General features: G+C 39.0%; 2 protein-coding genes across 8 annotated transcripts in view; one reads left to right on the top strand and one right to left on the bottom strand.

Moving 5' to 3' along the window:
* The window catches only part of filip1l (filamin A interacting protein 1-like), a 37,729-nt gene extending 16,423 nt beyond the window's left edge, over positions 1–21,306 (top strand). The window contains exon 2 of the mRNA XM_052015185.1: positions 20,483–21,306. Within this exon, the coding sequence (XP_051871145.1) occupies positions 20,483–20,602 (120 nt within the window). The 3' untranslated portion in view covers positions 20,603–21,306. The remainder of the gene's footprint in view (positions 1–20,482) is intronic.
* cmss1 (cms1 ribosomal small subunit homolog) overlaps positions 1–24,543 on the bottom strand; it is a 226,718-nt gene that overhangs the window by 193,474 nt on the left and 8,701 nt on the right. The window lies entirely within an intron of this gene.

The raw sequence follows: 24,543 nt of genomic DNA on the forward strand, positions 1-24,543 counted from the left end.
CCTTGGCACATGAATCACTTAAAGTGCAAATACAGCAAGTGACCAGGAAGGAAAACAGTTTGTTGACCTTCACTGCAAGAGGATTTAAGTACAAAAGTAAATACGCTTCTCTGTAATTATATAGAGCCCTGGTTAGACTGCACCTTGAATGTGTGTGCAGGTTTGTTCTCCCTACCCATGGAAGGATTTACTTACAATGGAGAGAATGCAACAAAGGTTCACCAAACTGATTCCATTGATGCCACATAAAGTAGGCTGGGCCAATACTCACAAACATGGAAGAATGAGGAGTGATCTCATTGAATTGTAAAAAAAATTATCACAGGGTTTGATATGGTAGATGAAAGGGTGAGGTTTTCCCTGCTTGGGATGTCAGGAAACAGAAGTAGCAGTCTCAAAATAAGGGACCAGCCATTCAGAACCAAGCTGAAAATGAATTTCTTCAAAAAGAGGGTAGTCTGTCTTTGGAATTCAATGCCCAAAAGAACTCTGCCACTGAATATATAAAAGACTGATTTTTTTGACATTAAGGGGATAAGAGATATGGAGTTTGTGCAGGAAAGTGCCACTAAAGATCAGCGATGATCTTATTGAATGTGTAGCAGGAACAAGTGGCAGAATACACAACACAAGAAAATAGGGGCAGGTGCAGGTCATTGGGCCCTTTAAGCCTGCCCTGATCTATGCTGGCCTCAACTCCACTTCTTTGCTGTTCCTCTGCATCCTTTTATTCTTCGATACATCAACTATTTTTTCATTTCCACTTTAAACACTACTAGTAATCCAGTTTCCACCAACCACTGGGGTAGAAAATTCCAGATTCACCAACGTCTTTTAAGTGGCCTTATTTTGTAGTTTTGTCCCCTTGTTTGAGACTCTCCCAATAGCGAAAACATCCCGACATCTATTCCTGTCAAGCTCCCCGTAATATGTTTGAATATGGTCACTTCCTTTCTTCTAAACTCCAAGGGATACTGGCCCAGATTATTTAGTATCTCTTGGTGGGACAAACTCTCTCATCCTAAGAAATGGCCTGGTGAATCTTCTTTGTACTGCCTCCAATATTATTATATTTTGCTTAGGCAAGGGGGCCAAAACTGTACATAGTATTCCAGGTGAGGCCTCACCAACAATCTGTACAATTGCAACAAAACCTCCCTGCATTTGAACTCCAAGCCCTTTACAATGAAGGCCAAAATGCCATTTGCCACCTTGAACCCGCCTGCTAGCTTTTTGTGATTCTTAGACTGGATCACCTAGGTCCCTCTGTACCTCACTCATTTGCAGCCTCTCTCTATTTAGATAATAAAAAATCTGAATGCCATATTTGTTCTTATTTCTTATGCTCTTAAATGTTATTTATATTTCATATCATTCACATCTTGTTTTGAAATCTGAAAGGATTATTCATTAGCTTCCCTGCCACTTGCATTGTTCACAATTGCCACAGGGTCCCTGCAAAATGCAACAAATTTGCAGGAGTGCTTTATTTTCACCTTGAAACTAAACCCAATTTATTTACTGTTTGTCAAAAGGATGAATTCAACCAATAATCTTCCAAAACTTCATCAGAAAATTAGAGATGCATGTTAAATCTTTATGGACTGCAAAGACAGTAGAAAGCAGAGAACCAACAGGTCTGCCAAAATTTTAATAATATCAAACCATTGAAAGATGCTGGGAACTGCCTGCAGTACTATGCTGAATATTACAGAGTCAGGACGTGCAAACATCAAAAAGTAATTAAAAAAAATAAATGAAATAGATTGAGCTCTGCTGGTAATTTCCTGGCTGAGCTTTAACATGGACTCCTCATGGAGTCAAGTAACAAAGGACAAGCTTGTTGCAATTCTCTAGCTTTTACACTCCATTAAACTAACACAGGAACAGCAAGCCCATTCATATGAATAAGGAGGAATGATTGTGAATTCTTCCATTTTGTTTTTAATTGTTTCAAGAAATGTTTCAGTGCTTTTTTTGTAGAAACATCTTTATTTCACTTATTTTTTTTAATTACTTTTTGATGTTTCTAAATGTAAGTAACATTCAGATGTATTCAATGTCCACTATACCTTTGAAAGTTGGCTAAGCTGGGCGTGTGGCTTTGTCAGTTCAATTTTTACCATTCATTTTGTGGGAGTAGCTTATTCTGGCCCAAACCTGTGCCAGCAGTATATTTACCTGGGTTTCACCACTTTGGATTGGGATGGCTTCTACAAATAAATTTATTATGGTTTCCACCATGACCTCACAAAACAGAATATACAGGTAGCTTGCCTTGTCTCGGATTTGTGTCTACATAAGTCTGCGTAGGACAGCTGTCAGAGCATAATGTTGTATTTTGTAATCTGGTATTTATCCAACACTCCCAACATAACACTACCATGTCTGTCTTTCTCAAGATCACTTTATCTTGGATCTCTGTGCCTAATATTCATTCTGTGCTGCTAAAGATGACAATCAATCAATTAAGCAGGTGACAAATATATTTATAGTTGCTAAACCAAGTAAATGACCAATCATCTTCAACATGGCAGCATAATTTTACCAATCAGTAAGACTGCAAAACATAAATAGACTGGTCGGATGGGCAAACTGCTGCATTTCAGTGGGGAAAAAAAAACAGGCCAATGAAACTCACCTTTCTCAAAGACTCTTAAGAAAAAACTCCAATTTCTGGTGAAGGGATGTTAACCTTAAGATACTACCTTGACTTGCTGGGTATTTCCAGCATTTTCTCTTTTTATTTCAGATTCTGAATCTCTGCAGTATTTAGCATATGAAAAATATGATCTTACTGCACCTGTTTTTACAGGTATATAGTAATGGTTTGGATAAATTTAGCTTAAATTCCCTTTAATCAAAATGACTGCAGGGTGAACTAATCAAAACATTTTAACATGAAAAATGCATTCCATAGTAGTCGTAACAACAATTTACTTCAGTGGGAGAATCCCATCTGGGATAGTGGTGGGAGAGAGGTAGTGAGAGTAATCTTAAAACTACAGCTAGGTAATTTAAAGAGGTAAATCCAGTAGCAATGGTTTATAAAATAATTGAGGAAATTTGAAATTTCCTCCCTAAAAGCATGTAGATGCAAATTCAATTTCAGTTTTCAGGAGTAATTTTGAGAATTCTTATCAAATAAGGATAATTGAAGGATATGGAACAAATGCCCAAGACCTGAAGAATAAGGAAAGATCTGAAAATCTCAACTGCTGCTATTCTGTAGATACTCATTAAGTCTGACAATATTTTCAGCTGTAGAAAATATTCCTTGCAGTTTAAAAAAAAACTATAAGTTGTTTACATGTGGATCAACATTGAATAGGAATCTGCAGTGGATTTTCAAGGATACCCAGGCTTAAAAACAGACATTGTGAATACACATAGAATGAGGAGATAAGTAAGAAACTTAATAACTGGTTGAAAGAGCAGTAGGCTCATGGGAACATCACCAATTGCAAGTTCCCCTCCAAATTATACATCATTCCAACTTGGAAATATACTACCATAGTGACAAAATCCACAGACCCTACCTAAGAGTATGGGGGGGAATATTTTCACCACAGGACAGCAGCAGTTTCATGGCAACAATCTCACTGGCAATCAAAAGGGGGCATTAAATGCCGGTCTTGCCAGCAACACTGAGAGGAAGCAGAGTAGGCATTAAGGAAAATTCTCAGTGAGGTTAACAGTAGATAGCTGAGAAACTGTCTTATTCTATTTTCCCATAGTTCACTGCATACACCAATGACTTGCTAAGTGGGCAATGAGGATCTGTGTCCAAATTTGTAAATAGCTCGAAGAATAAAGGAACATTTTGATAATTTGGTGAAATGACAACAACATGAAAGTAGAAATTTGATGTGCCTGAATTTAAAGAGATATTTTAATATATTAAAAATAATACTTGAATAGGAAAAGTCAGATAAAATGGAAGATCAATGAGATTTTGAGTATCATTTAAAATATATTAAAAGCACCACTTGAACTAGAGAAGACTATAGAAAATAAGGAAACACTGAATTTTGCATCAAGAGATAAGGAACATGAATACTAATTGTAAGTCTACATAAAATTTAAGGACGACTTAATAAGATCAATTCTCAGGATGCTTGTTGGTAAGAGGACCTACAAATACCAACTTATAAAGACATATAAATATGAAAAACTTGGATTTTGAAACTTCATTTAACTAGAAGACAGTGCAAGGTGATTTAATGAAGGGAAGGAACAGTAAATAAAAATAGACTAATTTATCCAGATTGAGGAGACGACAAGATTAAGAGATTTTACTAATGACTGAGCCAGAGAACACATCAGCACTTAAGAATGTTAAATACATAATTAGTGTATTTGTATAATTTGTAATATGACAAATAGGAGGTTAATTGGCCACTGTAAATTGCCCTTTGTGTCTAGGTTAGTGGTAAAATCCAGGGGACATTGACAGCAATGCGAGGAAAATAAAACAGGATTAGTGAATTGTGAGCTTGATGGTCAGCACAGACCTACTGGGCCAAAAGGCCCATTTCTGTGCTCCATGAGTAAAAGAATGACTACAATCAAGAGTACAGTTTACATGGAGCCAAATACTAATGTGGACTATTTTTTATGTTGCAATTTTATATACTTTGAGATGACAGGTTCAAACTTACTCGTGATAATGAAGCACTGCAGAGATGTTGACTTTTGTATAAGACACAAAACCAATCTTCATTCTGTTCAGAAGGACATAAGATATCCAAGCTGATATTTATACCTTGGCCAACACTACCAAAATTAGGTTAACGTCATTTACTTCATTCTGCTTGTTGAATCTTACTGCTAGTTCACAATAATAATCCTTCAAAGTAATTCACATGTTGTGAAATACATTGAGATCTCGCAATGTTAAAAGGGGTAATACAGCCATTTCTTGTTTTCCGAATTATTATCCAATGAACTAACCTGAAGCCATGTCGTTACTATAAAAACAGATCCACAGTGTGAAAAACTGTAAGTCTGTAACTGTAAAACTGAACCCACCCTACAAAGCTGCAATACTGTTGAGACTGGCATAGTTTTCTGACAAATAGCTGAGAAACAAATGCATAATACTAACACAAGTATTTATTCACCAACATCATTGCAGCCCTCATGCACATCTCCTCCATTTCCCGTACGTCTCCCCCACCCAAAATAACAGGGACAGGGTTCCCCCTGTCCTCACCTACCACCCCACAAGCCTCTGCATCCAACACATCATTCTCCACAACTTCTGCCATCTGCAATGGGATCCCACCACCAGGCACATCTTCTTCCCCCCCCCCACTTTCTGCAGGGATCACTCTCTCCGTGACTCCTTTGCCCACTTGTCCCTCCTCACCAATCACCCTCCCGGCACTTATCCCTGCAACCATGCGAAGTGTTACACCTGTCCTCACACTTGCTCCCTCACCACCATTCAGAGCCCTAGACAGTCCTTCCAGGTGAGGCAGTGCTTCACCTGTGAATCTGAGGTTGTCATTTATTGCATCCGGTGTGGCCTTGTTTACACTGGGGAGACCCGATGCAGATTGGGTGACGGCTTTGTTCATCACCTTTGCTCCATCCGCCACAACAGCCAGGATCACCTGGTGGCCAGCCACTTCAATTCCAATTCCCAGTCCCATGTCTATCCATGGCCTTCTCTCCTTCCACTTTGAGGCGAGACACTGGTTGGAGGAGCAACACCTCACATTCTGTCTTGGTAGTCTCCAACCAGATGACATCAACATCAATTTCTCTGACTTCCGGTAACCCCTTCCCTGTGTTTTCCTTCCCCCCCCCCCTTTGTTTTTCCTCATTCTGTGGCCTCCTCACCGATTCTCTTTCCCCTCGCCACCTTCATGACCTGCCCATCCATTCCCCACCTCCTTCCCTTTATTCCATGGTCTACTGTCCCCTCCTACCAGATTCCTTCTTCTTCAGCCCTTTGCCTCTTCCACCTATCACCTCCCAGCTTCTCACATCATTCTCTTTCATCCCCCACCGCCCCCCCCCCCCCCCGGACTCACCTATTACCTACCAGCTTGTGCTCCTCCCACTCCCCTTTTATTCTGGTGTCTTCCTTTTTGGTCCTGATGAAGGGTCTTGACCTGAAACGTCAACTGTTTATTTTTTATTTCCCTCCATTGATGATGCCTAACCTGCTGAGCTCCTCCAGCATTTTGTGCATTTTGTGTGTGTGTTGTGTGTGTGTTGCACAAGTATTTATATGCACTATAAAGCATTACTGAGGATGTGCTTTTAATTGATCAAATTGTGAAGCTATGCTGCTGATTATACTTGTTCCACTACAGCCCATTTTCACGCATAAGAGGATAGATATTCTAATGATAACAACTTTTAAAATATGACATTTTTATGTTACCACATTGTCATTCATTTTGTTGACTTGTTATGACCAAAACATCATTTGGCACAAACTTTTCATCAAACAACTTTTTAAAATTCTGCTGGCATCTCCAAATTTAACAGGAAAATTATATAAACAAACAATTTCAAATTAAAGGAAACATGATAGGAATACGAATAGGAATGAAGGGAGAATAGGAAGGAAAGAAACAATAAGTCGAAAAGAGTTTAACTATGGTTCAAAACATTTCTTGCTTAGTTTATTTTTGTAAAATTGATGTCACAGAAAAAAAGATATACTAAATATTTGGATACCTTAACTATTATATCATTAGATTATTTCAGCAAAGAAAAAGTCAGTTTTCCTGGCAATCAGTGCTAGTGCAGTATTTGTCAAGAAGGATGATCAACTGGTCAAATCAATAATGTTTTAAATTGATTCAAAATCATTTATTTGAATCGATTTTACATAATAAGGCATAATTGCCTTTGCAACACATAGAAAGCAGATCATATGATGTAATTTAGAGTCATTTGGATCTGAAATATTCCAAGTTAAAACATAAGCGACTGTGATCATTGTTCCTGTTAGCAAATAGAAGGGATAAAATCAGTTATAGTTCCAATTCCCAACTTCCATCCTCTTTCTCCTGGTGAAAATTTATCTTGAGATATCAGGATCATCATATAAAACGGCTTAAGCATGAAGAACAAGTACTGGACAAAGCATCATAAGGTTGCCACCATCCACTGAACCATCCTCTTTTAGCTGAGTTGAAATTGAAATGGAAATATGAATTAGGGAACTACATGCACAAGAATATGGAAAGTTTAATGAAGATTTATGAACTGAAATAAATTATGTTTCAACTACAAAATCAGGATTTAACATATCCTATAGATGTTCATCTTGTAGCAATCTGATTTCCAGCACAGAGGGGGACAGCTAGTTAGAATAAAAGGAACTCTTTAATGCATTTGAAGAGATACTCAACAATAAAAGGATGACATCCTACTGTGAACAATAAAATGACTAATCCAGAAGTAAAAAGGAATAAAGAAAATATGTTTTGCAATTCACACAGTATTTTAATTTTTTTGCAAGATCATCTTCTTTATGGCTTTGATATATGCCACCAAGCGGAATACCACATCTGGAAAGTATTCTTAATTACATGTCCAGGACACAATTGCTTATTTTAAAGCGTCCCTTTTGCCATGATTTCCACATTAGGTATTTTGTGACCTCAAATAAAAAGTATATCTATTTAGGTTCAGAAATTTGCAAAGAAGAAGAAAGGCCATATTAGATATATTCATGTGAAAAACAGTCAATACTGATAGACATACTACTGGTCCATTCAGCCATAAATATGATCTCTTGTGCACTACCACAGATATTTCCCCATCCAACCCAAAACCATTTAATTGCCTGGGAAAAATGGGAAAAGATTGAGAATCCAGGCCAATCAGTTATAAAAAAATCTTGAAAACTCTTCACCTACTGTTTTAATTAATAAAACTGGGCCATGTAACCACTCTGGTTCTATGCTGCATGGTACTTATTCCTTATAGAGGTGATCCCAGATCAAAATAAGTCTGGCTTTCACTTAAGAAAGTCAGTCAATGCGATTATGATCAATGTAATGAACAAGTTCAACTCAATCTAGATCCAACATCATTTTACAAGCCTCAATCAAATCATCACTGAATGCATTTCCCCAAATTTAGACACAAGGTCTTGTATAATTTACACTTATGGCATCCTGAGGATATCTTAAATCACTTTAGAATCAGTTAATAATTGTACAAATCTGCTGGTCAAATGTGTCAAAAGTCACAGAAAAAGCATCAAGATAACTGGACAATAAATATATTCCAGTGACGTTGATCAAGAGATAAACATTAAACTAGAGCCAGGGAAACTATCCTGTCCTTCCTTGAAGAGTGCCATGATATGCTTTCATATCCATCAAAACAAATAGGTGTAGCCTTGGTTTCTTGCCTCATCTAAGAGACAACATATTCAACAATGAAGAATACTAAGTTCTGAGAGGGGCTTAAACCCAAGACTTAGAGTATTCCAACTGAGCCAGGTACAATGCCTTGGAAGGTTCTTTGCAGCAGTCAACACATTTTATTGAGCTATTTTTTCATTTTACTCTTCAAAACCTTGCACAGATTTAACAAAAGTAGTCCATAAAGGGCAGTTAACAATAGTGGTGAAGAAACATATAACACGTGACATTTCTCTGTCCACAACTTAAACAATTATTACTTTAGTTATTCAGGAAAGCTAAAATAACAGACAGAGGATGTTATTCAAGTATGTTAAGCTTTCAACAACTAATACTGCCAAAAGTAATTTCCAAGGGAGCATTTTATTTCACGAAAAGTACCAGTTTTCACTGAGACGGGAAACTTTTGATTCCTTCTTCATCTGCCAACTGCAAATTCAATCTAGCTAATTGCCACCCAATCAGTCTACTCTCAATTTTCAGCAAAGTGATGGAAGGTTTTCCTCAGAGCAGCATCCTTCCTTCTATCACAAGGTCAGAAGAGGCAGATATTTGCAAAATGTTCAATTCCATTTTCATCTCCTAAGCTAGTGGAGCAGTTCACACCTGCAAGGACTGAACTCTGGACAACATTCAGGCACGTGGCAAGTAACATTCATGCTGCAAAAATGCAAAGCAATGACTATCCCCAATAAGAGAGAATCTTACCACCTATTCTTGATATTCAATAGCATTATCATTGCTGGGTCCCCTGTTATTAATATCCTGGGGATTCACCATTGATCACAAACTCAACTGGGCCAGCCCCAATCATATAGATCAGGTTCAGCAGCTAGGAATTTTGTGCCAGGTGACCCATGATCTTACACACCAACACCTTTCCACAAGGCACAACTCAGGAGTGTGATGAACAACTCTCCATTTGGCTGAATGAGTGCAGCTCCAATAACAACCAAGAATAGTTTTCCAGAGCAAAGCTGCCCACATCCCATCCACCCTACCCATTGATCCCCTTCATCACCAGTGCATTGTAGCTACAGTGTGTACCATCTTCTACATTCACTGCTTCACTTGTCCAAGCTTCTCCAACACCCACTAACCATATATCCTCTGCTAAAGTGAAGGACAAGGACAGCAGGCACATGGGATCACCATCAGCTGCAGTTTCTCCTCCAAACTGCACTCCACTCTGACATGAAAATACATTCACATTCCTTCATTGTTATAAGGTCTAAATCCTCGAACTTCTTACTCATATAGGAAGTTTATTTTATGGTCTCATTAATGGACTCATAAGAGGAATAGATAGAGTGGACAGCCAGCACCTCTTTCCCAGGGCACCAATGCTCAATACAAGAGGGCATGGCTTTAAGGTAATGGGTGGGAAGTTCAAGGGAGACGTCAGAGGGAGGTTTTTCACCCAAAGAGTGGTTGGTGCATGGAATATGCTGCCTGGGGCAGTGGTGGAGGCTGATACGTTGGTCAAATTCAAGAGATTGTTAGATAAGCATATGGAGGAATTTAAGATAGAGGGATATGTGGGAGGAAGGGGTTAGATAGTCTTAGGAGTGGTTTGAAGGTCGGCACAACATGGTGGGCCGAAGGGCCTGTATTGTGCTGTGTTGTTCTATGGTTTTATAAGCATTATGGAAATATCATAACCTGAAGAACAGCGACAGGTTAAGAAGGTAGCTCACCACCACCTACAGAAGGGTACTTGGGGATGTGTAATAAATAAATAAATAAATACTGGCCCAGATCCCTAAAAATGTGTATGTAGAGAGACAAGTACTATACACTGTAGAAGCCTTTATCTTACCTGCATTCATTGCAAGTATGCTTCATAAATGTTGCCATATGTTTGTGTTATTTCAGTTACACTCTATATCACTGTGAAGTAGAAGTATATTATATAGCAAATAATTTGGAAGGAAAGGAAAATGAGGAGATGGTGTAAATTTGTTGCTGCAAATTTAAAAGGGAATATAGACTTGCTGCGTGTTTCATTCGCAAATCTTTGAAGATGGCAGGGCAAATAAAAAAGATTGTTGAGAGCGCAAATGGGATCTTTATAAAACTACAGAGCAGTAAAAAAAAATCTATTTTGATGGAGCAAGTAAGAGGAAGCTGTTTCTAGCGACCGGACAGAGAACAAAGAATTAGAGGTGACTGTGGGGACAGGATTAATATAGCAAGTTGTTATGTCAGGAATCCAGTGCCCTAAAAGATGGTCAAAGCAGATTTATTAATGATATAAAACATAGAATAGAATAATTAAGTAAAGGGGGAAAACACTCAGGGGCTAAAAGGAAAGAACAGGGGAATGGTACATCTTAAAGTTCTATCAAAGAGTCAGCACAGTGTAGAGTGTTAGACCACAAATTTATCACATTGGCTGAACTATAATCCAATAGTGGTTGCTTTTGACTGTATTTCATTTGTCTAAATTACAGAGCTGTCTTTTTGAAGCTAATATTGAGAGTATTTCTTGATCTCACATATGTGCAAAACTCCTATTCTCAAATACATACTTTGTTGATCTCTAAAACAAACAATTCTGTTTTAAAATCCTACATATTTTTTCATTTCGTACCAGTCTCCATTTTAAGGGAACTAACTGCTATTTTGACCATCTTTAACTCGCATCAGTTATTGAGTCACTGCAGTTTGACCAAAAAATTGAAAATAGCAGCCCAGAATTACCTGGGAAATAGTTGCTGCCATTCCTTCACCTTTCAGGAAGATTGTGAATCCAGCACAAGTATGTGCAAAAATCACAAAACTCCTTGATGGTCCTCATTGTCAATTTCCTCACTGCATCTGACATTGAACACCTCATAAGTTCAACAGCAGAACATCAATTCCTGCAACTTTTCAGCAGTTATGCTGGGGGATCTTCCCCTCAACCTACGTCTTTAGAATTGGCATGGGCTCAGAGACTCCATTCATTTCAATGGAGAAGAATGGCAATGAGGGAAAGAGGGAAATTTCAGGTCATACATTTCTTAAACTAATTGAGTTAATTAAATATTTGTAGTTGTTTTAAGGTGGTTTATTTCTTTTTCTAAATATGCTTTTAATGTTTTTATGGTACAATTGATATTTTAAAATATATTTGAATGGCAGAGGCGTTCACAAACATCAATGCTTTTTGATGGTTTCATTTTCCTTTGAACAGAAGAAAGAATACATGAAAACGACGGTACACGAAAACAACAACCTCAATTAACTTATTATGACACAGGCCAACTATTCAGCCCATCAGGTCCATGCCATTCCCAACAGAGCAACCCCATCAGCCCTACTCCCCCTTTTATTTCACTGCAGCCCTGCAACTTATTCTCTCTCACAGGCCCATCAAACTCCCCTTCGACTCTTGCCACATATCTAAACAAAGGATAATTTATAGCAGCCAATTAACCTGCCTGCATGCCTTTAGCACATGGCAGGAAACCAGATTATTGGGGGAAACCCAGAGTTGAACCCAGGCTGCAAAGCTGTGAGGCAGCAGCACGAACTAATGCATCCTCACAATTCAATCAGATCATGACTTGTCTGCATTTATCTTCCTTGGTAGCGTTACCTAACAAAATAGCTCAAATGTTTAAAATTTTAAATGACAAAAATCTACAAAGCACGTTACAATTTTCCACTATCCTTTCAACTTCCAAATTCTATTCCTCACCAGTCGAGTTCTAATTTTAAGATTTTGCTTTCATGTTCCAGATTCCCCCATGAGAAAAAATAGTTGCTCTGCATCTACCCTGTCAAATCTCTATTATCATTCTAAATATCTGATTAGATCTCCATAGACCTCGAAACTCAGGACTATACATGTTAAGTTTACAAAACCAGTCCTTAACTGTTTAAAAACCTGGTTTAATATTGGTGAATCATCAGTTTTACATAACAGATTTAAAATGTATGCAGATTAAAGGATCATTTTTCATAAGATCATCAAGGGGTACATGAAGTTTACAGAGTGGTTGCCAACCACGCAGTCTCTTCCCTTTAAATTACTCACCTTGTCAAATGAGAATACAAAACATTTACCAGCACATATGCACAATACATTATCATCATCCTTCTCTCTGTTTCAATTACTAATAAAATAATATTACAGGTGACACCCACATTATGGCAAATTAAGTAACGGAAATTCGCAAATCACTATTAAAAATACTGGGATATGGAATAAAACTAAGCTCTTAAGAAAAGTATGTAAAAAAAAAGTAAATAAATAAACACAAATTTTTTTTTCTTAACACATGTGCAGATGGTGCAGCTTTGAGTTACTCAAAATAGTGCTATGGATTGTTTTCCAGGAATGCAACCCACCCTCCATAACACAGAGGTCCCCTGTATTTTCATGACATCATGTGGATTTACTGGGCCAGAAGCAAATTAATTTGGTAGGACCTGTGACAGTCATGCAAAATTACTGGTGCTAGGACAATATGATTTGGGTTATTTGTCTTTGCAAATGTTGCAAAAATCACATTAATTAGCCATGCAAATAAGTACCAGGAAATACAAATAATTAAAAAAATAGAAGCAGCCAGTTAAACAATTAATTTTCTCTCCTGTAGAGCCAACAAAAGTTGGGACCCTTACCTTATTAATGGATCTAGCTAGCACATCAATAATAGTGAATTATGCAGTGACCCGGCTGTTTATGAGAAATAAAATGCATATTTTAATAACCTAGATTTGTTTGAATTCAGCCAATGAGAGAAACAAAACACAGTACAATAAACTTACTTAGTGAAAAAGTGATCAATATTTCTAACTGTTACTATTAAAAGGAAGAAGGTAATGAAAGTCCACCAGCTCCTATGGAGACACAAGGGACTTCAGATGCTGGAAGCTGGACCAACAAACAAACACAGATGCTGCTAAATCCACTGAGTTCCTTCCTCCAGCAGATTGTTGCTCCACCAGCCGCTATACAGGCGACTCCCGTGTAACAAAAGGGGGGTGGTGGTTGCATTCCTGGAAAACAGGCCATATCACGATCTTTCTTAAAGTGAAGCCGTGTCATCTGTGCATGCGTTAAGAAAAGCAAGATGAAAAAATTGTGTGTCATTTTGTTTACTTCTTTCCCTCCTCCCCCCACCAAACACAATGTCTGTGAGAGAAAATTTTATTCTGTACCTCAAATTTTTGGGTAGTGGTTTATGAATTTTTTAAGGGCGACTCTCCATAACCCAACAGCCATTACGCAGGGGTAATTAGCCTTAGCATCCTGTAATCCAAATAGTGAAGATTATAATGGTAGCTATAAAAATATTGTATCAATTTACTGAAATTAACAGCTGTCCCTTTTGTAGGTGGTTGGTTTTAAACTCACTGCATTTTAAACTCGGAAGGTATTTCAGTTGGTGATCCTTATCAGCCATGATCGAATGGTGGAGCAGACTTGATGGGCTGAATGGCCTAATTCTGCTCCAATGTCTTATTGTCTTAACTGCCTTGCTTCTTCACAACAAATTCATTAAGAGGAAAAAGCTCCAAGTTTAGAAAAGAATCTGGCTGTCTGTATAAAGTTTACTTATAGATCCAGCTGTGACACATCAAACAAAAAGAAAGTATTTATTAGGTTTCTAATTATGATGTCATTTGACTTTCGTGGTTGTTTCTCCGGGGCACAACTGTAACAGTTCTGCTACAGTACATGTAATTCAAGAAAGACCAAGACTTCAGTTCAATGATGTCACAGTCTCAGAATTTCTTTTACTTTTCCCCCCACCCAATTGAAGATTATGTCGATTATAATCTAGTTACATGATCTTCATGCAACTTAGATTTAAAATATCTGATGTGTTAACTATACCTTTCACAAAGTTCTTCATTTGCTATTAAAGGTCTTCATTCTTGCTACAAGTTGGAAGCCAATCAGAGTGACATGGGTTAATGTCGTATACAACACAATCCACGTACTCTGCTAGAAAAAAAAGCATTGTACCAGACATGCAATATATTATCCAGCTGTCAAAGCAATTATACTTTGATTGATGCAATACCAAATATTGCATTTAGTACACGGTATTTTGAACAAAAACAAGAAAAGTGTGCTAGTAATTTCAAGATAACAATTCAAAGTTACTGATAATATCTTTAGAGCCCTTCATTTGGCTTGTTGACACAGATGTACTACAATACCAGTCTGTCTTCTGAGCAGAGCGTGAAAACACATGCTGCACAGTAACTGATTGATTTGGAGTTAGATTCAAAGCTATCATTTGAAAAAAATGAAGCATCAGGACTGAGATCATGTCACATTTATCTAAAAGGAAAGCTGAAGTAAAGATCATTCACACTGCAGGGGCTTAATGCCTAACTTCCACCCTATACAATTCTATAATTTAATGCATTATGGCCCTTAACTCAGTGAAAACAATACACCTGTTGACAGTGTGATATGGCAGAGAACAAACTGGCTCAGTCCACCGTGGAAACTGCTGAGTCCACCTTATAGGTCAACATCTTTTGGAAAAATTGAAGTGCAACAAATTATTTGTAGCATCTCGCGATGGCGTAATTATACTTTTTTTTCTCCAAAGTAGGTGATACCACACCAATTTGTTCTGGTGTCACTGCATGGTGATTCCTGTGCATGCCTCTCACTGGAAAAGAATGAATGCTGAAGAGGTGCCAATGCCAAAGATCTCCCTTATTCTGCACATCAGTTGGAAGTAATTTCAGGAATCTGCGCGCCAGCTGAAACTAGCTCGCACTAATTCAAATCATGCCTCCACCTCCTTAACTGACAGATCAGCAGAGAAGTGCCACAGGAGGAAGTGGATAGATTAAAGCCAGGAGTCAAGACAAACAGACAGGCACAGCTAGGTTACAAACACTTCCAGATATTCAACCATTACAAGCATATCACACCTATACACTGTAACCACTCATTTACACATTACCCTCTTTCTTGCAGAAGGTAACATGCTGTCATCTGTTCCCTGCAGCAGCAGGCTGACTGGCAACAAGGGGTGGGTTCACCTGCTATTTCAACGACATGAGGAGAAAGTACTTGGGATCACAGGGTCAGCCTCCAAGGTCACTGAAGACGGCAACAATGAGGATAATGTTCATCCATTATGGGAATCTTCCATCCACACTGTAAAAAGATCTAATGCGAAACCATAGCTGCCACATCATCACAAGTTTCTTTGAAATCAAACTAACATCAATACTGTGTAGACACAAGAGACTGCAGATGCTGGAATTTGGAGCAAAAGACAAAGGGCAGCTGACGTTTCAGGTTGAGAAAATGTCGACTGTCCACTTCCCTCCACAGATGCTGCCTGACCAGCTGAATTCCTCCGGCAGTTTGTTTTTTAATCAATACTGTGTATATCTTTGTGCAACATTACTACCAGATATCCAAAAACACATGGCAAAAGCAGTATACACAGCAGCCAGACAAAATCAGCTGGTCACATGGCTCAACTAAATGCTGTAAATCGTACAGGAGGTTCCTAACGTTAGCAGAGGCGATCAACAGCATATCTGATGTTCGTGAGAAGATATGGCAGATACAACTTGGAGCCCTTAGCACTGGGGTCAACAAAGGCATTAGGGTAACTGAGCTTCCTATGGGGGCAGAGGATGGGTGGACTACCTGGGAAACTCTAAACCGCTTCTGCATCCAAGTTGGCAGGTCAAGAGCAGACATGGCAAAATGAGGATACTTCAAAGCCAAAACATGTGGCTGCAGCAAGAGGCAGACCGAAGAACACCTGCTGTTCTGCCAGCTACTTAAGAACTGCTGCTGCACGATGTGAAACCAGGCCAACACCAATTTTTCGGTGTTGAAATATGCTTTTCACTAAGAAGAAATACGACTTCGATGGTAGTTGGGCAATAAGGAGGAAGAAGACATAATCGTGCCTCTGGGTATCAAATTATCAGGATTGTGACGGTGTCAAGGCATCCTGGCAACCTGTCTTCCAGCATTTTGCTAAGCTTAATGATATCCAGCCTCAGAGGAAATGCTGGAGTTCCGTCAATTGTAATAATGTTGTCTGCTGTCAGGCTGATAGGGTTCATTGTTCCTCCACTACTTCTCAGAGGTGTTGCCTCTCAGAAGCTAGCTGAAACTGCAGCCACTCAATCAAAGAATACATGCTCTAAAACCATGCCACATAGGCCTAAAGTTACTCTTTGCTGCCATTCACAAACACGTGCAACCTCCCTCCACTTTCACTGACCAAACATCCATTAGATCAGCAGAAACCACTAGGAAACAGAGTCTAAAAGTTGTAGAACAAAGAAAGGCGTGCAGGAGACAGGCACCAGAAAATGCCTGTGGATGATTTGTGCACCATTATATAGATATGCTCTGGTTTGCATTAATTAAGATTTTTAGCATGGTAATTTGCTTGCTTCTTCTGTCACTTTGAGGCAGCTCCAACATTGAGAATGTCATGCACACAAGGTGAAGATTCCAAATGTTGAAGTTTGCTTTGGAATCAACCACACAGCTTTAAAGACTACCCAAGTGACATGTGCCCTTGGCTTTCTGGGCAGTACAAGGCACACCTTCTCCTTGTAATGGAAGGAAGCAGAGTTGTTACAGCAAATTTTCAAATCAGTTTATGGAGTGGCAATACAGCAAGCTATTTTGTGTTGAATGAGTTGTGAGTTGCAGATTCACCACTGTGTCTGGAACTTCCCTCATAAAGGCAAGCAGAAAGAGTCGACTTGTAGCCCTGACTTGGAATTGCTTGGCAAAATAGAGCTGAGTTGCAAACCACAGTTCATGCAGCTTCCAGCGGGATGCTGCAGGGGAAATAATTAAATTACTGGGCCAGATGAGTTTATATTCAGTGTTGATCTCATTTTGTTGCAGGTGGGGAGTGGGTAATGGTATGTCTTTGAATGTTGTCTTCAAGCTTCTACTTATTGGAGATGGTCATGGCCAGGTACAAAGTAATACCACTTTTCACCCCAAGACCAAAATGTGCCTGTGACCTGCAGCATTCAGGCACAAACTGCAAGAGGCAAGATAATGAGTAGGATCCTCTTATGGACTTCGCCGTCATTATAGAGGGATTGTGCAGAATGCAGCAAGACAGGTCACAGAATTGTGTATTGAAGGTCCTAAAGCACACTTTGCTGTGCTCCTCATAGCCTTGCAAATGCTCTCCAGCGTAACCTATGGTGGAAATGCACTTGTCCTTCTTGCACAGCATCGGAAATATCATGGGCACACAGATTTTCTCAAGGTAAGGAGTTAAGCAGGCATGCTCAGTGCAGAGTGCCCACCATAAGGATCTTTTGCTGGTGGTCATGTACTATTGGCACATGGAGGGAGTGACAGGATCTACAGGTTGCTGAAGAGGTCAGAGTTCATACATGGAGCCTGCAACACCACGAGTGAAATCTAGGACTCTCTAAACCTTTGGAAGCAATTCCATTTGTCCAATTTGTCTGACACAGATTCTCCTGTTTGAGTGGAGTACCAATGACAGATACAATGAAAATGCCAAAGGGTGATTAGTAAACAACAGCACAGATTTGGTCTTTTTTGCACATATTAAAATCTCTGGCATGGCAATTTGTTTGGTTCTTTTGTTACTATGGGAGTTCTGGATTCTCTTTATTCATGTATGCAGCAAAATGCTACAAGGTGGGACTCTTCAGAGTCCTGCATGTTCCAGACTCCTGCATATCTGTCTTCAATGAGTTCTGCACCAACTGAACCCCAATCCCTTCCCATTCCTTCCGCAGCAAAACTCCTGGTAACCAGCAATTATTTTAAAAAGCACAGGTGCAAGATTTTTTCTTCCCATTCAGACTCAATTTCCTGTGGATCATGCACCGTCTGGTAATTGAGTACACTTGAATCAATTTCATTGGTGCACTGGACATCACACCAGGGTTCATGTTGTGGCACACCTAGAACCCTGCAATCGAAAATGTAATTTTGCCTTTGTAATCAACTTTTACACTACAATACTCAAAACAAAATGTGCAATGTGATCATGTTTCTAGGCTGTGGTGTCTTAAAATGGAAATAGCAATATATAATGTGGAAAAAAATATATTATTAAAGCTATAAGGTCGAAGGGAATGCATTTAGTTTTCCAAAAAAAAATTTGCCTTTACCAGAAAAAAAACTAAAATCAAATTTTTGGCACGTTTCCAATTGTTTTTAAAGTAATATTGGAAATAGGGATATTAAATTGCACTGTAATCTCTGTAAGATTGAAATGGAGCAGGCTACAAGCCAAAGTGAAGTCACTAAGTGCACCAGAGAAGACACAATAACACCCCTCTTAAATAATGTCACCTGAACATGGAAAATTATTTTTCATTGGTGAACATTAAAAGTCAAATAAAATATTTTGAAAGTGTTTGAAGTGTGAGGGCAGGTACGGTGGTATAGTGGTTAGTGTAACGCTATTACAGCGCCAGCGACCCGGGTTCAATTCCAGCTGCTGTCAGTAACGAGTTTGTACGTCCTTCCCGTGTCTGCATGGGTTTCCTCCAGGTGCTCCGGTTTCCTCCCACATTCCAAGGACGTACGGGTTAGGAAGTAGTGGTAATGCTATGTTTGCCCCCAGAACACTCTACGCAAAAGACGCATTTCACTGTGTGTTTCGATGTACATGTGACTAATAACGATATCTCTCATCTCATCTTAATACATCACCAACAACAGTTTTTCCCCTTAGACTTCCACCTCTAACTTATTGGTTGACCAACGGTACATCAAAATGATCACATCCAAGTGGAAAGTGAAAAATAAACCTTCTAAAAAGGCATCAATCTGAGCAAAAAGTATCCATAATAATACTGACTTCACTTATGGTCAGCCTAGGTGTGAAATGTTAACTTATTAGGACAATGTTACTCCATTTCCTTGTTTTTTTTTAAGTAATACCAAGGTAATGATATTAGTAAACAATGTTAGTATAATAACCAGTTCTGACTCATTGATAATGCTACCTCTTGCAGATAAAACAGGTCTGTTGTGGTGAAATTTCTTGCAATTATTTTGAGAAATTAGAAATACAGGCTCACAGAATACTAAGACCAATTTCCCAACAGCAGCTAATGAGAGGATGCAAATATCCACTATTACAACTTTTTATTTAAAAGTAATAATACAAATAGCAAAGAGTAGGATCCTGATTATTTCACTGGAAAGGTTATAGGACAGTAGCAGCAAGGTGCCTTCAGTAATTGATTACATCGCTTGAAATGTCAAGGTAGTTTTCTTTCTCTCGATTATTAAAAACAATAATCAGCTTGTGGCATAAACATATTCTGTTTAATTTTGATTGTGCTTCCACATCACGATCACTGCTAATTCATGGATATTGCCACTTCGAGTAGAATAAGCACAAAATAATATTCATTATGCACCATCCATTCACAGAACTAATGTAAGTGTGTCATTAGGTTGCAGAACTATAAAGACAAGGGAATGTATGTATTCTCTCTAGCAAGGCAAATAACGAAAGGAGAAACAGTTCAAGATTCCCATTTTCAAAAAAAAATCAAAACTAAAATATGTAGATACAAAGGATGCATTTTCAGAATTCAACAATTAATTCAATGGAATTGGTTTATGAAGCAAGTTCCTTTCCTTGGCATTGTGTTCAAAAGTTCCATCTTTGGAGCAGTAGATTTTCGATGTAGAAAGTGTTTTACTGTCTTAAAGCACCTGTCACCATCTACAGGTCTAAGAAGGAAACTGCCCACTTTTCTTGACATCAAAAATTGTTAAAGCCAGAAAAACTTCTGCAACAAATGGATCGAAATTATGCTGCAATCCATTTCAATTAAAATATCTAAAGTATTTGACAAGTTTCATATATTGCAAATCAAGTGCAATTTGAAATATTGCCATACAAACTGTGAATTAACAGATTAGACTGTATAATCACATCAAAAAGTGTTACTCAAAATCCCATTTTAAAAACATCGCGTATTTCAGCACCAAACAATCAAAGGAAACAACTGTTGCTCTCAAAAGGATTCATTACAAACTTCTTGAAACCATACTGCACACAAATACTACTGCTATATCCCACTTCTAATGCTTGTTCTGCACATCTTTCCTACAGGTTGCACAAGAGAACATGGTACGACACTCATTTCCAACTCGGATCCCTAAACCAAGATCCAGTACAATAAAGTTCAAGATGCCTGAAAGACCCATCTCCAACTCTGAGCTACAGTCATAAGTACAACTTGTATGAAAACAGGCAAAAAGTGTTACCTCCAATTTCTGTACTCAATCTAATTTTGGAAAAATGCAACAAATTTTATTTTTCCAAAGAATGAGCAAACAACTATTTGCTCTAGGCTGCAGGGTCATTTGTATTCAATTAAATCTGCAACAGATGCAAGTTATTTCACCATTTTCCACAATGTGTACTGAAAACAGCTGCAAAAATCCATCACAAGCCTGAAAAATCAACTTGATAAATGATATTAAGAGGTGATTGCCTCACAGTGAAATAAGATTCAAAGCACTTATTTGTTAATCTCTTATGGTTATGCTAAGTTTCAGACCAGCTTCTCAACTGATGAGTTTCCAGCCGAACTCACTGGGGTTAAGGTATCAATATTCATGCTGAAAAGAACTGAACTGTCTGGGTTGAAAAACTGTCCCTCAGGAAGGATGCGGCACCAAGACCAACATAAGAATGCTCTGCATCGTTGACCTCTTCATTCCAGTTCAAGTGTAAATGTATAAAATGTTACTACATAAACAACTCAAGCACGATCTTACAACTTGAATAAATGCATGCAGCCACTCTCTTTGCAATAGCACAGAAAAATACCACAAGGAATTAATGTTACTGGAGTAGAGATCCCTTGCTTCAAAGTGGAAGATTTTCAAAAGTAATCTTGTGAAATGAGGGATCAATTCAATTTCAGCATTAAAAACAAGATTAAAATGCACTGAACAGTTCAAATGGAGTATGACTATCATGGATAATGGATGCACTAAATCACTGTGGGAGGATTTTAATAGTCAAACAGTGAATAAGGTTCCAAAAATTAAATACAGATTATGAAAAATTCTGAAAAATAACTCAATTCACGTCTGTTGGTTTTCTTGGACAACATAATGTATATTAAAAATAGTTCCAAATGTGTTACATTAACAATGCACTTTATGCTTGTTATATACCTACTGAGTAGTGGAACCTCATTTTACATGCAAACTATAAGCATACATTTTCACTGACCTGTAATTTCTCTGTTTCTTACATTTCCCTACAAATTAGGCTGAATCCAAGTCCCAGTTATTTCACGATGTCCACTTCTTTGAATGAAAGTACAATCTTTTTCAATCCTTTCCAAGAAAAACTGATGTACACTCAACTGATGGCAAGACATTTGTGAATGGATAGATCGCTGTATCAGGAATATAATCTCTATGTCAACCACCATGGAAGTATTGATCATTCATGTTGCTGCTTCTCTATAACAGCACCTCTGGGGCAGAGAAGTCAACGTGGAGGTAATGGTGTTTTTTTGATAACCACGAGCATCTCTTCAGATGGCAACTAATGGCATCACCTTGAAACAATTCTCAAAATCTAAAAATACATCCAAGTTTATCATTAATGAATAAATCAGAAAAAAAACAAACTGCTGGTTGTAATGAGTTCTCAGATTAACCTTTCTCGACACTTTATGCAGTTATGGTCCACTGGGTTGAATCATGACACAAAAGGAATGCAAAATAAAAGGACAAAAAGCCCAGAATGGAATTGATAAGGTTTAGTCACTTTCACACAAGTAAATTCTGTCACTCCACTCCATGCTGGAGAACCTATTTCTCCAGTCCTATGTCACACATGGCCCATTCAACTGAATAGGGATTTTCAGGCTGAAGATCGGGAGGAAAAAGTTATTTTTTTGCCAATGGTACTTTAATGTTTTAGTCATTGCTTAGTGGTTTCATGTGAGTAATTATTTTATTTACAAATATTTAAAATTATAGAACAGTACAGCACAGGAACAAGGCCTACATCCCATGATGTCTGTGCCAACCACGATGCCAGATGAAACTTATCCCAGATGCCGGCACGATCCACATCCCTCCATTCCCTTCACGTTCATGTGTCTGGTCAACGCCACTGTCGTATCTGCTTCCACCACCACCCCTGGCAGGGTGTTCCAGGCACCTACCACTCTCTGGGTTAAAAGACTTGCTCCATACATCTCCTTCAAATTTTCCCCCGTCACCTTACATGTATACCCTGTAGTATGAGACATTTCGACTCTGGGAAAGAGACTCTGACAATCTATCCTATCTATGCCTCTCATAATTTTATAAACTTCAATCAGATTTCCCCTCAGCCTCCAACACTCCAGAGAAAACAATATAAGTCTATCCAACCTCTCCTTAAAGCTAATACTCTCTCAGCCAGGCAATATTCTGGTGAATCTCCTCTGCACTCTCTCCAAAGCCTCCATATCCCTTCCTGTAATGGGACGACCAGAACTGAACACAATACAGGAAGTCCCTGACTTACGAACGCCCGTACTTATGAACCGACCTTCGTGGTCGGTTCGTAAGCGGGCCCGGCCCCCGACCCTACCACAGCGGCAGTACACCTTCTTTGGCCCAACCCCGGGCCAAGCGCGCATATGCGGCCGAGGAACCCTGGGCCAAGTGCGTATGTGTGGCCGGGGCCATGTGCGGCCGTGATCCGCGGCCCAAGTGCGCATGTGCAGACACTGTTCCGAGTTACATACAAAATCAGGTTACAAACAGTCTCAAAAATGGAACTCGTTCGTAACCCGGGGACTTACTATACTCCAAATGCGGCCTAACCAATGTTTTATACAGCTGCAACTTGACTTCCTGACTCTTAACCCAATACCCCGACCAATGAAGGAAAGCATGCAATATGCCTTTTTTGCCACCCTACCTACATGTTGCCACTTTCAGGGAGCTAATAGACTTGGACCCCAAGATCCCTCTGTCCATCAATGTTCTTAACCTACCATTTACTGTGTACATTCCCCTTACATTTGACCTCCCAAAGTGCAATGGCTCACACTTGCCCAGATTAAGCTCCGTCTCCCAGTTCTCCACCCATGTCTGCAACTGACCTATATCCTGCTGCATCCATTGACAACCTTCTTCACTATCCACAACTCCACCAATTTTTGTGTCATCTGCAAACTTAGTAATCAATCCATCTACATTTTCATCCAAATCATTTATATGTATCACAAACAGAAGTCCCAGCACTGATCCCTGTGGAACACCATTCATCACAGACCTCTAGTCAGAATAATATCACTCCACCACTCCCCTCTCTCTCCTACTGCCAAGTCAATTTTAAATCCAATCTACCAAGTGACTGTGGATCCCATGCATCTTAATCTTCTGGATCAGCCTGCCATGAAGGACCTTGTCAAATGCCTTACTAAATTCCTTGAAGACAACATCCACTGCCCTACACTCAATCATCTTCATCAACTCCTCAAGTTTGTAAGAAATGACCTGTCCCTCACAAAGCCATGCTAACTATCCCTAATAAAGCAATGTTTTTCCAAATGTGAGTTTTATATTAAGCACTTGATAGTTCTTAAACAGCTTTGAAACTCAAAGATAATTGAAAGCAGTAAATAAAAAGCCTGCATGTTTGGACAAGAGACAATGCAGCGTCCCAGCTTTGTCTTCTGTCAAAGGCAGATAAGGGCCTCAGCAGCACACAGCTTAAACCCTTGCTATGCTTCACTGGATACCTCCAAGTTGCGAAGTGTCAGCACAAGCAGTCCTCTGCATCTGGCTCAGGGAAACAAGAACGGGTGGGGACACAGGCCGTGCACAAATTTCAGCGCAATTCTGCCTGACGTTCCGCAACTACTTGGCTATGACACACTTACCAAACAGAGTACAACACTACCACCTGCTGGCAAACGTGTATTATTACACTAACCTTTCTTAAGCGTGTCTGCAACAAAAGCAGTTCTATCTGCTACATCAATCTTTTCCAAGGACCTCCATGTACAATGCACCATATGCGTGGCAAAAATATCCCAAAACACTTTATAGAGATTCAACAGCACAGAAACTGGCCCCTTGACCCACCATGTACACACGGAGCATTAAGTACCATCTAATAGGACTTGGGTGCAAATTCAGACATAA

Source organism: Pristis pectinata, chromosome 4, assembly GCF_009764475.1.
Source record: "Pristis pectinata isolate sPriPec2 chromosome 4, sPriPec2.1.pri, whole genome shotgun sequence".
NCBI classification, from domain to species: Eukaryota; Metazoa; Chordata; class Chondrichthyes; order Rhinopristiformes; family Pristidae; genus Pristis; species Pristis pectinata.